General features: G+C 44.1%; 1 protein-coding gene across 3 annotated transcripts in view; it reads right to left on the bottom strand.

Moving 5' to 3' along the window:
- TOM1L2 (target of myb1 like 2 membrane trafficking protein) overlaps nucleotides 1–14614 on the bottom strand; it is a 65329-nt gene that overhangs the window by 11383 nt on the left and 39332 nt on the right. For 2 of the 3 annotated variants that reach the window (XM_037910105.2, XM_037910106.2), the window contains exons 9-12: nucleotides 12520–12568; nucleotides 11864–11987; nucleotides 10873–10990; nucleotides 7540–7615 (exon numbers count right to left, since the gene is read on the bottom strand). In XM_037910105.2, the coding sequence (XP_037766033.1) occupies nucleotides 7540–7615; nucleotides 10873–10990; nucleotides 11864–11987; nucleotides 12520–12568 (367 nt within the window). Of the gene's footprint in view, nucleotides 1–4972; nucleotides 5039–7539; nucleotides 7616–10872; nucleotides 10991–11863; nucleotides 11988–12519; nucleotides 12569–14614 lie in introns of all 3 variants that reach the window. The other variant, XM_037910104.2, reaches the window with a different exon arrangement.

Raw genomic sequence — 14614 nt, 5'->3', positions numbered from 1 at the left:
GGCCAGGGTGCACTTGACAGAACCAGGAGGAGGCAGAGATGCAGTTTGCCCAGTAACTGACAGTAATGATATGGAGATCCCGAACACCACAGGAGCACTTGCAGTTAAGATTGGAACAGGCCAGATTTCTGTGCAGGACAAGTCTCCATTTTTAATTTGCAAGGATAAACTGGATCATGCATGTAAGATGCTGAAGGCAGTGGTTCCAAGTTGCTGAGAACTTGCAAAAATGGCCATTAACAGGAGGATAGATTCTGGAGACAGTTTTTGACTTGCTAGCCTCCACGAACAAGTTGTGTCTTGCAGAGCTGACTAGTTGGTTTAATAGCTTTGGAGATTACTGACTTCAGACACGAGCCCCAGCTGTGCAATTATTCAGCCAGCAGCAATTTAAGAAACATCATAGGAGTTTTAAACTGCTGTCTCTCTTTCTCATGTATTTATGTGGCCCCTATGATGTTTTGTTTTAAAGGAGGGTAATTTATAAAGCTATTGCAATTCATTTTTTTCAAAGGTCTATACACAAAGAGAAAATGGGAATTAACCTATAAAACATTCACGCAACATTAAGAATAGACTTCAGTTCAAAAACTAAGGATGGATTGTTAAGATTTCTTTGTGATTTCATAGGGTTTTTCCAAAATTAATGAGATCATTTGTCCATATTATTGTCCAAATGTCCAATCGGGAAAGATGAGAAAGGAGGGATAAGAGAACAGAGGATGAACCTTCAACCCATAAAATCCAAGGAAACTTGGAATTAAAGTTAGACACCATTATTTGAAGGTAGTTTTTGTTTGTGGTTTCATCAGCAATAAAGACCCCACCAAAAAAGTATTGCCAAACCATTTCCTTAGTGCTGATAACATCCAATATTCTACCCTTAAAAAGGCCCTGCGATGTTGTTAATAACACAAATTATGTTTCTACTCAATAGGATCCCACTGGAAAAGAAACAGGTATGAAATGACATCTCGAGACTCTAGGTTAACTCATTAATGCTCTTAGAATATCTGTCCAACAAGGTTCATACTACTTGTCGCTAGACTACAGCCTTGTACTGGTTTAGCTAATTCTATTCCTTTCTGGATATTTAATACAACTGACAACAATACTTGCTTGGCTGCTATTCATTTCTTCCCTTGCTTGGCGATTAAAATTCTTCATAGGATATATTATGGGAGCAGTAGAGCTCCAAGGCACGTGTGAAGACACCTATTTCAGAGGAATCCTTCAATCTTGTCTTTTTAAGGCTGCAGTGACCCTCATGCAGCTAAAGCGTATCCTAATTTTAAACTTATTAGCTACTAATTAGCTACTTGATTGTCTGCAGCTTGTAACTGCGTGTGTTTACTGCAGTGGAGGTTTTAACTCATGTACAATATGTTCACTAACACAGCTTGTTGTGCCTGAGACATTGTAAATAAGATGCAACATCTTATGGGTCGGGCAAGCCCAGGCAGTTGAAGCCATCATGGGTACAGGGAATTAGCCTTTTCAGAACATTGTATGAAGCACTTTACAGAATCCCTGGAAAAGTGAAAGTGAAATGACAGACAATGAGCTTGACATTGTCTTCAGAAGGAAGTGACTCAACTGGCCCTGGTGTATTGAGGATGGGAAGAGGGATCCTGCCACTAAGGGAAATAAAGATCTCCAAAAGATATCCAAAAACTTTGGCTGAGAGAGTTCATCTGGGCACGTTTGAAGCTATTTTCACCAAAAGTTTATTTCCCTAGCTTATGTGTGGCACAAGGAAGAGCAGACCAGGCTCCAGGGAAAGAGGATTTTATCTCTGGGAAGAGGATGTACCTCTCAATTGTCCCATGTCACACAGGCCACTGTTACATTTGAGTCCCAAATCTTCCTTTCTCCCAGGCAGATGTGGTGGTGTTCCAATTTGTTAGTGCCCAACAATAAAGGTAGTATATCAAAGTATCTTAATTATTGAGAGGAACCTGCCCTTTCCCCTGCCAGCTTGGTGTCTTTTAGGACGCGCAGCGGAGAGCAGTTTGTTTTAGCTTTTGGTGAATTCTGGTTTGTTTTTTTATCCCAAACAATTGGGCCACTGACCTGCTGGCAACAGTGGTGGTTTTGAATTCTAAAGTAGAGTGGGTGGTTTACGAGATGTAAGCTTTTGACTTATGCAACAGGCACCTAGCTGGCATGCTGCATGTAGATAACTTAGACAAACCAATATCTTCATTACACTTTGGCAGCTGTCCCAGTCTAGGAGAGAGAAACTGGAACGACGTGCACTAAAGTACTGTGGCCCTACCTTCAGTCAGAGCTGGTGGTAGGCATAAGCAGACTCAGCAAATGCTTAGGGGCCCATGCAGCTCAAGGTGGGCCCCTATTAATTATTAGTGTGTGTTGTATGGGGGCCCCCCCAAAATATTCCTGCTTGGTGCCCCCAATGGGCTAGCACCATAAGCAGGAGAAAATAGTGCCAAGTTCACTAGAACAGCGTGCACAGAGTCCTAGAGTGAATTTCTTATGCATGCGGGTACGGTGTGGGAGGTGGCACAAAGGGAGTGGGAGAGAGAGAGAGAGGAAGGAACTAAACCTAAATTAAGGCTGTCACAGTTTGGAAAGAAGTCAAGTGCCGGTTTATGAAAAAGTTTAAATGATGCTCTGGCCGCTTTTTAAAAAGGCAAAAACCCTCCCCTTTAACATCCCTAACGTTGTAGAGATACAGTTGAGAGGTATGTCAATATCATCCCTCTTTTCCACATCTCAACAGTACAAAAAGTTTGCAAAGAATTTGAACACCCAGTAGTTCAGGACTAGGATGCTAATTATTCCATTTACACTGTAAATACTACCAAGTGGGATTAATAAATATGGTTAAGAACTACAGCCGGTTGAGAGAAACTGAGTTAATGATTAGTCCTGTTTTATTTTAGGGATATAATACGAACAAGGGTGAGCACCTTGTGAGGGCAGAAACTGGCACCTAGTTCATACTAGGGCAGCCAGATCCCCCCCAAAATCTGTATGTCTCCATGAATGCTGCAGTATCCTTTTTTCCAGGCCGAATAACCACAAGCCAATAAGCAGATATTGTTTTTTGGTTTTTCAATAAGGCAGTGGCCTGAATGGAGTGAACAGCAGGGGCACCAATTTCATGCTTCCCTGCACTTGTAAACAGTGGAAAAGCAAACACGGGGAACTAACTCAATCACAGGATTATTCATAATGGATGAGCCTCTAACAAAATGGAATAGATCATCAGTGGCTGCTACAGCTCCACACACCAGCCAGCGTCACAGGGAACTGCATCCAAAGGCATCAGCGGAGAAGCAGGTGCCATTCCTTTTACGGCTCTTTCGAGCTTATATTAGTAATTGTGGGTCTGAAACACTGGGAACCAGAGTTCCATTTCAAAGTTAGGTGCATACAACTGGGCACACAGTGTGCCCATGACACACGCAGAGAACCCAGCACGCACTCAGGCATTTGCAAATGAATGTGACCAAGTCAGGCACCTTACTGGCTATGTACATGCCCAAATACCCAATTGCTGTCTCCCCACTGGGCACTGGCATGCATGTTGTTGGTGATGTGCAGTTTCACACACCTCGCTTAAAAACCTGGGCTTGTGTTATACTTTTTGATTTAGGATCCATCAGTTTCATTTCAGGGATGTGTTCTAATGCCATATACCCTTTACTTTCCGGATCTTAATTTTTTTCTCAACATGTCCCCTTTAGGCTGGGATCTTCAAAGTCCCCTCCAGGAGTTGGGTGCCCCATTGAATTTCAGTAGGAATTGGATACCCAGCCCCTGTAAGCTCTTTCGATAGTCCCAGCTCTTAAGTTTAATAGTAAAAAGCCTCAGCCCGCTTCCAAAAAAATCCCCTTCCCGCCCCTTCAAAAAATCTAAGCCACACACACCCCTACAAACCCGCAATAAGCCTCATGTCAGGACTTTGACCATTCCTCCTAAAGATGTGTGTGGTTATACTTGAAAGCAGGTCACCACAGTATTGAAACCTCAAACATTAAAACATGAGTCAGCTCCTCCCTCCCCTGAATCGAGACTGACTTAAAAATGAGTTATTTTAAAACAATTGTTGCGTTCTCTTTATTTCCCTCTGGTTTCTGAGCCTTTAAGGTACACTCAGGTCACACTTTCAAACTTTTCATCATAAGCATCAGAGCACAGAACTGTTATTTAAAGGCATGCTGAGATTCTCATGTGCTCAGCTGTCTCCAGGACCTGATGCTGTAAGTAAAACACCAGTATCACGAGACTCACAATAAAACTGCCAGAGTTGGAAACCCTGCACCAGGTCCTCCCAATAAAGTCCAATCCTGAAAGCCTTAATGCAGGAAAAATTCCTTAAATGGGACATTTGCCAGCATCAACGGAACATGTCAATCCAGCTAGCACACTCAGGTTCCCTTGTTTTAGAATAAGCAGAAAAAGAGAAAGACGCAGAGAAGTACCCTTCTCCTATGCTATTCAATCCAACTAGGTTTGATCCTGCAAACTTCATGTGCTGGGCTCGCCACGGAGTTAAGTGCTGCAGGAGTCGGCTGCTATGAAAGGAGTTCGAAAAGGAGCCGAGAAAATGACCCATCCCTGAATTAAATACATAGAGCTTGTGTTTATGCTTGAAAAGTGGATACTGCATATATAAATCGAGACAGTAAAAGGAACTAACAGGATCCCCAGCCCTGTTTCGAAGGTAAAGATGGACAGTAGAAACTGCTACAACTGATGCCAACAAGAGACTTACGGGGCTGCAGGTCTCTGGGCAATATAAAAAGGAATTTTTGGAGACCTACCCCCTGAATATTAAACTTTCCCCATCCCCTAGACAATTATACAGGTGGGGAATAAAATCCTTGTACTGTCTGATTTGTGATAGTTCAGCAGGTTGGGTGAGAGGTAAATACAGGATGGTTATTCTACAAAAGGAACGGGAATGGGGAACAGGGTTCATTGTAATTGGTGAAATCCTCACCATTCCTTGCGTAATTAGCCACTTGTCTATGGGCTCCATGTGTGAGCTCCCACCTTTACCTCTCCTCTGCGTTGAGAGCAGAAATGCCCATAAAGAAAGAAACCACAGCAACACCCGTGATAAGGTAATAATACAACAGCAGTAAATCAGAAGCATATACTACGCATAGGGTCCTTTCTGGCAATACCCACTTAAAGATACCACCTGCTTCTGTCTCCCTTCTCTGCGATCTGTACATCAGAAACAGGAGTCCTGGCCTCTTGGCTTCCTTTGGGCAGGTTACAGAACTCACAATTTCTAAGTGAGGCTGACGTTTCTATTTTTCTTAAAAGTCGTCGGAATGTGGACTAGGTGACTCTGAAATCTGTCGGACCTCACAAAAATCCCTACGTTTAAGCCATTCTGGAACTTCCCTTTCTGGAGGTGATAATTCACAGCAAACGTTATTTTTCCTCCAATTTTTCTTGCTCTCCAGAGAGACTGTCCAGGCTTAGCCTGGTAATGCCAACCTTACAAAAGACATGATGATAGTGGCCGGGGGAGAGCAAATAATCAAAACTGGATGAAATAGTTTGGTGCCTTTCAAACTGCACATCTTTAAGGGCTTCACAGTTTAAGGGGACCAAAACCATAACATCTCATTTCAGGAGTTTGGCTGGGGAATGTATCACGAGGTGGAATCACTCAATCTTCTCAACTTCTCCACAGTGTGGATAACAAAGGTTATCTCATGGGCACTGCCCTTCCTAATTGCCATCCTGTAACACCCCACTGGCAACTACAGCGGTTCCCAACATGGAAGGGTAAAAGCAATATACTTTTAGCTGTCGTCATGTGATTTAGCAGCTGGAAGCAAGGATAGTCAACTGCCTATGACCAGCCATCTCTCCATGGACCACCGTTTGAGAACAACTGCACTACTTCAGTTTGATGAGAAGAACTTTAACATAAGAGAACCTCATTAAAATGAGAAGTCTGAGAAGAATGTGCTGTAATAGGCTTTGGCCCCCCCCTGGATTACCTACAAGCGAAATATCCTTCAGTTAAGCCTTGTCCTAATTAAACCACACATTAGTTTATAGAGAACAAGAAGCTACCAACAACTTTACTCCTACTACACCAACAGGGGTTGATAACTTTTAGACATTATTAGCATTTTTATCACCTCTAAGCAGCAGTGCCCAACAGCCTTGCATCATTTTGTAAAGTGTATTTTGTCTCCTAGCTATTCGGGGTTTACGTTTCCTCCCAGACAAGCAGTGCTTATGTTAACCAATCATAAAATGGGCTATTTTGGACTACGTGGTACAGTCATCAGGACCTTTGAAAAGAGGGTGAAGATCTGAGCTGTAATGATATCCCACAGCCCAAATTCAATAGTCCAGAAGAGTGACTGCTTTCAAATACTTTGACCAGTCAGATTAGTTCAAGACATGGTCCTTTGAACTGACAACACTTCAGGCAGAGTAACATCTATGCTGGTGTGAGTGACAGGTGGCGGCAGTGCCCGAAGCAGGTATAAAATAAGAACAAGACCGCTAATGAATAAGGATAACAACCCCTTAGCCACCAGTGGAATAGAGCCTCCATTGCCAAGGGCTTGTGTGTCACATCAGCACTCACCACTGGTAATTCCAAAGTTAGCCAGCAATAAAGAAGGGATTAAAGATTCTGTTCTCAACAGTCTAAGTGGCAGCAAGCAGCTGGGCACACCTGGCCTGACTCACCCACAAACATTCATTCCCATTTCTCACTGTTTCAGAGTGAAAGTTCGCTGGGCTGGCCAGATGCCTCAGAATATATTGCAACCTCCCAGCATGTGAGAGAATCGAGAGGGGATCAACATGGGATGGGAAGATGCAACTCAGCTGATGGAGAAGGATGTGTGCTGTGTTGGCTCTTCCACGCTCCCTAGTGGTCAATACAGAGCCAGGTTGGGGGCTCTGAACTCCTTCAGCTATCACTAGACTTATAGTGACAACCATGAGTGTACAAAGTGGTAAAAGGGGGTTGGCGGTATATCTGGGAATTTCACTTGCTCTTTACTCAGCTCACATCCCTAGATGGGGCTGGCCAAAGGAGTTAAAGGCATCCCCAGTGTGAGCTCTCACTCTAGGTCACTACTATCTAGTTTGTTATAACTTCAGACAGATTGTGTTCTTTCTGAACAACTATATTAACTTTCATAGACAAGAATTAATCAGCGTTCATAGAAGGTTACCCACTCAATTCTGCAGTGGCTCCTCCCAGAAAGCTAGACATCCAGGCAGACTGCAAGATTACAGAAGCATTCACCCACTGTGTTTTTGTGATGTTATTTATGCTGAATACATTAAGTAGCAATTCTCATTAGGAATGGTTACCAAGCAAGTACGTGTTCTTTTGATATTTATTTCAACATGGCCCTCACTGGCATCCACACTAAATGCAATGCTACCTTCTGAATCATTGGTGGGATACCAAATGAAAAGTTTAACTCAGACACAGATGCAGCATTGCATGTCACGCTCCCAGCTTTGTGCTGGAGTGCTTGTTTCAGAGGGCAGTAATTCAGAGCAATGACGTACCCCTCCTGTGTTCTGTTTTCGAACGTCCAGAGCAGATGCCAGTCCTTTGACAGCCTGCGGATCCTCATACGTCACGCTGAAACAAAGGAACAAACAGAACTGATGCAAATCCAGCCGCCCCCGAATGCCAGAACAAATGCATTAGGCACTAATCTACTAGTCTGCCACTTGTTTTATTTGAGACTAGCATGGAGCATATAGAATCATAGAATATCAAGGTTGGAAGGGACCTCACGAGGTCATCTAAGCAGGACCAATCCCCAGCTAAATCATCCCAGCCAGGGCTTTGTCAAGCCTGACCTTAAAAACGTCTCAGGAAGGAGATTCCACCACCTCCCTAGGTAATGCATTCCAGTGTTTCACCACCCTCCTAGTGAAAAAGTTTTTCCTAATATCCAACCTAAACCTCCCCCACTGCAACTTGAGACCATTGCTTCTTGTTCTGTCATCTGCTACCACTGAGAACAGTCTAGATCCATCCTCTTTGGAACCCCCTTTCAGGTAGTTGAAAGCAGCTATCAAATCCCCCCTCATTCTTCTCTTCCGCAGACTAAACAATCCCAGTTCCCTCAGCCTCTCCTCATAAGTCATGTGTTCCAGTCCCCTAATCATTTTTGTTGCCCTCCGTTGAACGTTTTCCAATTTTTATCATTTTTATGAGTGCAGTAGGTGCCTCTCAGTACAGATAAAAACACATTCTCTGACCCGAGGTGATTACAAATGGATTTCAGATATGATGCAACATGGGATGTGTAAGAGACAGAGTAGGGAGCAGGCGAGGAGGCAGGACAGGCATCAAATATGATTACCAAGTTACTCACTGAAGGCTAGGACATAGCACAATGGAGCAAACAGGTTGTTGGGGGTTTGTTTTTTTTTTGTTTTTTTTTTTTTTTTTTTTTAGACAGAATGAGATTTAAATCATTAAGTTTCTTACAGTTATCATGGTAGAAGTGAGCCTTCAGGTAGCTTTGGAGGTCCGCTCAGAAAGGGCATTCCAAATGTGGAGGACAGTGCAGAAGAATGCATGAAGATGATAGGGAAGAAGCAGGCACATGGGGCTTGGAAGCCGTCATCAATGGTAGAGCGGGGGGCGCAAAATGCTGGGACTGGATAGAGACCAGTTAAGTTTCTGTGAAGCCTTAAAAGGTGGTGACAAGAAGCATGAACATGATGTGGTGAAGGGGGAGCCAGTGGAGGTAAGGGGAGATATGACCTCATCAGGTAACGGGTAGGGAAGAAGGTCCTACCAGTTATGGAGAAGGCCATGATGGAGGTGGCCACAGTAATCAACAAGTGGTATAAGGAAACAAAGAAAACATACTAGCTCGGTTCACCAGATCTGCTGCCTGTTTACTGGGTATTTAAAAAGATATGCAAAATTGCTATTGAAAAGGATCATAACCGTGGTTATTTAGCTAAGGGAACACTACCATCACTTCTCCTTCATGCACAAGGGCTAGTAATCAGCTCTCTCAAGCAGATACCAACACCTACCTGTAAATTAGCCACTGGGTGGTGCTACATGCCTGACTTGGTGAAACACCTCTCCCTGGCATACCTGCTTCTACCAGCCCAAGGACCTGTGATCCACAGTCTCTGCCTTAACAATGAGGAGTCCTTGTGGCACCTCTCTGCCTTGCTTCTGCAGCAGAATAAGCTACAGCCAAATCTCTAGGGAGTTGCTTCACTCTCTTTTAACAGCATAAGAGCTAATGAAGGTACAATAATCCTCCCTTCTGAAATGATGGATTTCAGTGTGCTCTTTGCTCCATTACTTCCCATATGATGGAGATGGAGTTGCAGGCTGAGAAGAGCAGTTTCACGTTTCATTTAGTACAACAGGCATAACGGAAACCCTGTAAGGGATCTGGATTTAGATCCCACTATGATGTGTTTACCCCAGGCTTAGCACCCCAGTGTGAATTCAGTCACCCTTAGTGCTAATTTAGCAACTCTAAATTAAAATGCTAAACTGATCAAATATATTTCTATTACTCCTGGAGCAGTATGGACATCTGTACTTATGGCTGCTTAAGCCCTCCTGCTCTCCAGGACCTCTGAGCTGTAGCTTCCTAGCTGTGATTTTCCAGGCCTGGTCTCTCCTGATGAGGATCTTTTTTTTGAGAAAACCAGGCAGAGAGAGAATGCAGTGGGTAGCTACCAGCTGAGAAAGGGAACGAAGGTGCACGGGATGCTGCCTAGCTGCATCTCTAAGGTGCCTGTCGCTGCAGGATATTGGTGCTGTTCCTCCTGCGGTACTTGGACTCGCTTCCAATCTCTGATACGACCTGTGTCTCCTCGAATTTGAAACCAGGGAGGGCCTTAGAGAAGGGTTACGTGGAACAAAAATACCTGACAGTCTCCTAATGAGCCTCACATGAGAGAGATCAAAAGCTCTCAGAATAAGAGCATGGGTTCCTTTTTCATTAAAAAAATTCATTCCTATTCAGTGCTTGGGAAGGGGCAGCTCTCGGACATCTTGTTTTCTACAGACTAGGTAGAGTGTGGGAGCTTCTTCATGCTGCCCAGCCAACATACCTTGATCTGGAGCAGCAGGAACCAGCCCTAAGGGTGAGATGGTAATTCAGTTCCCAGGCTCAGGTGATAACGATTGGTCATTACAGACCTGTGCAGGTTGAAGCCATGACCTATACGTGAAAGACTCTAGGGGCATGTCTACACTGCAATTAGACACCTGCAGCCGACCCAGGCCAGCTGAACTGGGCTCGCAGGGCTCAGGCTACGGGGACCTCTTAATTGCAGTGCAGACGTTCTGGTTTGGCTGCAGCCCAAGCTCTGGGACCCTCCAACCTTGCAGGGTCCTAGAGCCCGCACTCCATGCTGACCGTAGATGTCTATGCTGCAATTAAATAGCACCCCAGCCCGAGCCCAAGGCAGGTAGCATGGGCCAGCCACAGGTTTTTAACTGCAGTATAGACTTACCCTAAGCCACTGCTGGTCTTCCAAAGTTTACTCTGATATTCGGATACCTTCAGGGTTATTTAGGGGAAGGTTAATTCCCACACCCACTGTGTAGAAACAGAATTTAAGCGACTTAATTCCTAAGTTTCTAGGTGACTTGGAAATTCAGAGGTGAAACAAGATGGCACCTGAAATTACTGAACCAATCTACAGTGGACCTTGGCCTATAAAAACGACCTCTCCACCTACCAAATAATCCAATAAAATCCAGCAGGAGAAAATCTACGTTAAGTCAGGTAAGAGGATGAAAATCCTTGTAATTTGAGCTATAAGATCACTTTGACCTGAAGAGGCCTCAAATTTTGTTCCCTAGGAATAAAGAGCATTTAAAACCAAATGCCAACTTACCTCTTCCGCTGGTCAGCCAAGGAACTGCCTCTTGTCTGTGCAAACATGTCAAAGTCGTCTCGAGGGTTACAGTGTTGAAGGGAGCTGAGTGTTCCACTGACACTGTTTGTGCCCAAGTCTACAACAAACAACAACAACAACAACAGAGAATAAGGGACCAATAGAATAGCGAACAGTGATCAAGTACCAGTCAGGAATACCTAGGATACACAAGAAATCAACAGCAATATAGGATAGTTACAGTGAAAAGTAGATGAGAGCCATAATATTGCACTGAGTAGCCTGGATTTTTACCCTGAGTAGCCTGGATAGAGATTTCCCATCGCTCAAGAACCATGATATAGACTATACCTCCTAAGTAGTATAAAGCTGCCTTCTCTCCTCCCAGCCCCCAGTTTTGTTGTTTTGACACAGATGACACAAAAGAAGAGGACAGCTATTTTGCGCAAGGATTCCAGTCTTCTCAGCTGTAGTTCTTAGTCCTTGTGCTTCTGCCCGTTGTTAAACTGGCTGGGAATCCAATGCAGAGGTCAAAAGGAATGACCAGATCAAGAGCCCTTTCATCTATTGTAAAACACAAGATTTGTCCTTGGATAGAACCATTCATCCGAGGATTTCAATTAAAGTTTGTAAAAGTGCTTCTAAGTCTCAAATCCCTTTGGAGCAAGTAAATCAGTAATATCCTGACTTTACAGATAGGAAAATGGAAGCACAGAGGTTAAGCGAATAACCCAAGGTTACACAGTGAATCAGTGACAGACTAAAGCCCATATCCATCTCCTTTTCCACTGTTTTAACTGCTGGACAATGCTTTTTACCCACAGCTCTTCTTAATGTCACCAGGCTGTTACCAGTAACTACTACCTCAAACAAAATACAGGCACTTGTTAACCCAGTGACCCAAATGCAGGCTCACCACAGAGTGGCTCGGGACAAGTCACATGCAGCTACTGTTCCATGCTGATCTGCCCTTTAAAAACTAGGTACTTACCAAGCCCTGCAAGTTGCGAGGAAAGTGAAGTTGGAGGTGCTGTGCTCCCCACCATTGGGCTCACGACAGCTGGGGAACCAGGGCCCAGATCTATTAAATTATCCTCCGTCACTTCACTCAGCACCTGTTGGGACAGTCAAGATGGTAGGTTATACTTCCTGTCGAGCAATTATAACAGAGACAAAATAAAATGAGAATGATGGATGCTTCCTAAAAAGCCCTCTGTGGAAAGCTGTTGCAAATGGGAGTATTTTAATTAGGCTTTTAGACTATGAATGCAACACAAGTAGACAGAAAAGATATTTGTTTGGCTCGGTCACTGTCCAAAAAGCAGTATAGGCTCAACATCTGGCTTGCTTTTATGGTATTAGCCCATCCAACACAGCCTAGAAAAATTTCTCACATGTTTCCCCTATCACCTCAGAATTAGTTAAGTTGCCTTCTGTTTCCTCACCCCCTTTAGCTTTGGAGCCGTGTAATGGTAAGAGCTGAGCCCCACAAGACCTCTATCTTTCACCTCATGTTGTAAATTCAATACCAATCAGTCATGGAAACGTTCTTCACCATAGCCAGCGTTACAACGCAGACACTCAGCGTGTGTTTGGCAGAAGTCTCCTGAGTGTACCACGACTGTAGAAGGTGAACTGGATACTTACTCCATTACTGGCGCTTTGTGCCGAACGGCCTGATCGGTACCGTTCAAACCTGTCATAAAACAAAAGAGACTATCAAACCCACACATGCACTCTGAGCAAGTCAAGTTCAAGACAAAGCCAGGACATGTCCGTGGGGGTGAAGATAGCTTTTTTTGGCTTTTGGTGGGATCTCCCAGCTGCTCTGAAGGAAGAAAGAAAACTATTACAGAGGTTGTGTTCCGGGGCTCCGGCAGGGATGGTGTTGACTAACTTCCTCTTACAGCACATGGAGGCCAGTACATCCAGGGTCTGCATAGTGAAGGAGGCTGCACAGCTTCCCTTCATAAACCGCCACTTGACAGGATTTTCTGAAGAAATGGGGTAGGAGAACTTGGAGCCAGAAGGGTAATGCCCCTGGCCAGAGAGTTGAGTACTCCCCCTCCCCAAGCATTTCCCGCTTTGCAGAGCAGCGCCCTAGCACAGCTCTGCCCAAGGAGCACGCTACAGTACATTCAGTGCTTCTGCAAACCTCATCTCTCTCAACATTTCATGGGTCTGTCCCCTTGTCTAAACACTCCCAGGCTCTCAGCAGCTGCTCAGGGCCAATGCCCAGGCAGACACTCCCCAAGCACAAAATAAACCACTTCAGCTAAAATAGATTGATTAGAGGAAAAACACTGGGCAGGGTCATTTGTTTCCACTAGCTGTGTGTCTGTGGCCCAGACTCAGCCTTAACAGTCACTAAAAATGGATCTTCCCTTCTCTCTAGGGTTGCCCTCATGCAGATCTAAGAACAGCCATACTGGGTCAGATCCATGGTCCATCTAGCCCAGTATCCTGTCTTCTGGCAGTGGCCAATGCCACGTGCTTCAGAGAGAATGAACAGAGCAGATAATCAGGTGATCTATCCCCTGTCATCCACTCCCAGCTTCTGGCAAACAGAAGCTAGGGACACTCAGAGCATGGGGTTGCATCTCTAGCCACTCTGGCTAATAGCCACTGATGGACCCATTCTCCATGAATTTATCTAGTTCTTTTTTGAACCCTGTTACAATTTTGGCCTTCACAGCATCCCCTGGCAATGAGTTCCATAGGTTGACTGTGCATTGTGGGAAGAAATACTTCCTTTTGTTTGTTTTAAACCTGCTGCCTGTTCATTTCATTTGGTGACCCCTAGTTCGTGTGTTATGAGGAGGAGTAAATAACACTTCCTTATTTACTTTATCCACACTAGTCATGATTTTATAGATCTGATTTTATATTTTTCCAAGCTGAAAAAATCTCAGTCTTTTAAATATCTCCTCATATGGAAGCTGTTCCACACCCCTAACTGTTGTTGCCCTGCTCTGTACCTTTTCCCATTCTAAATATATCTTTTTTGAGATGAGGCAGCCAGATCTGCATGCAGCATTCAATGTGTGGGCGTACAATGGATTTATATAGAGGCAATATATTTTCTGTCTTATCTATCTCTTTCCTAATGGTTCCTAACATTCTGTTCACTTGTTTGACTGCTGCTGCACATTGAGTGGATGTTTTCAGAGAACTATCACAAGGACTCCAAGATCTCTTTCTTGACTGGTAACCACTAATTTAGACCCCATCATTTTATATGTATAGTTGGGATTATGTTTTCCAATGTGTATTGCTTTGCATCTATCAACAATGAATTTCACCTGCCATTTTGTTGCCGTCACACAGTTTTGTGAAATCCCACTGTAACCCTTCTCAGTCTGCTTTGCACTTAACTATCTTGAGTAGCTTTGTATCATCTGCAAATTGTGCCACCTCACTGGTTTACCCCTTTTTCCAGATCATTTATGAATATATTGAATAGGCCTGGTCCCAGTATTGACCCCTGGGGGACACCACTATTTACCTCTCTCCATTCTGAAAACTGACCATTTATTCCTTCCCTTTGTTTCCTATCTTTTAACCAGTTATCGATCCTTGAGAGGACCTTCGATCTTATCCCATGAGTGCTTGCTTTGCTTCAGAGCCATCGATGAGGGACCTTGTCAAAGGCTTTCTGAAAGTCTAAGTACGCTGTATCCACTGGATCACCCTTGTCCACATGTTTGTTGACCCTCTCACAGAATTCTAATAGACTGGGGAG

This window comes from Chelonia mydas, chromosome 10 (assembly GCF_015237465.2).
Source record: "Chelonia mydas isolate rCheMyd1 chromosome 10, rCheMyd1.pri.v2, whole genome shotgun sequence".
NCBI classification, from domain to species: domain Eukaryota; kingdom Metazoa; phylum Chordata; order Testudines; family Cheloniidae; genus Chelonia; species Chelonia mydas.
This window is presented reverse-complemented; position numbering and strand designations above follow the sequence as displayed.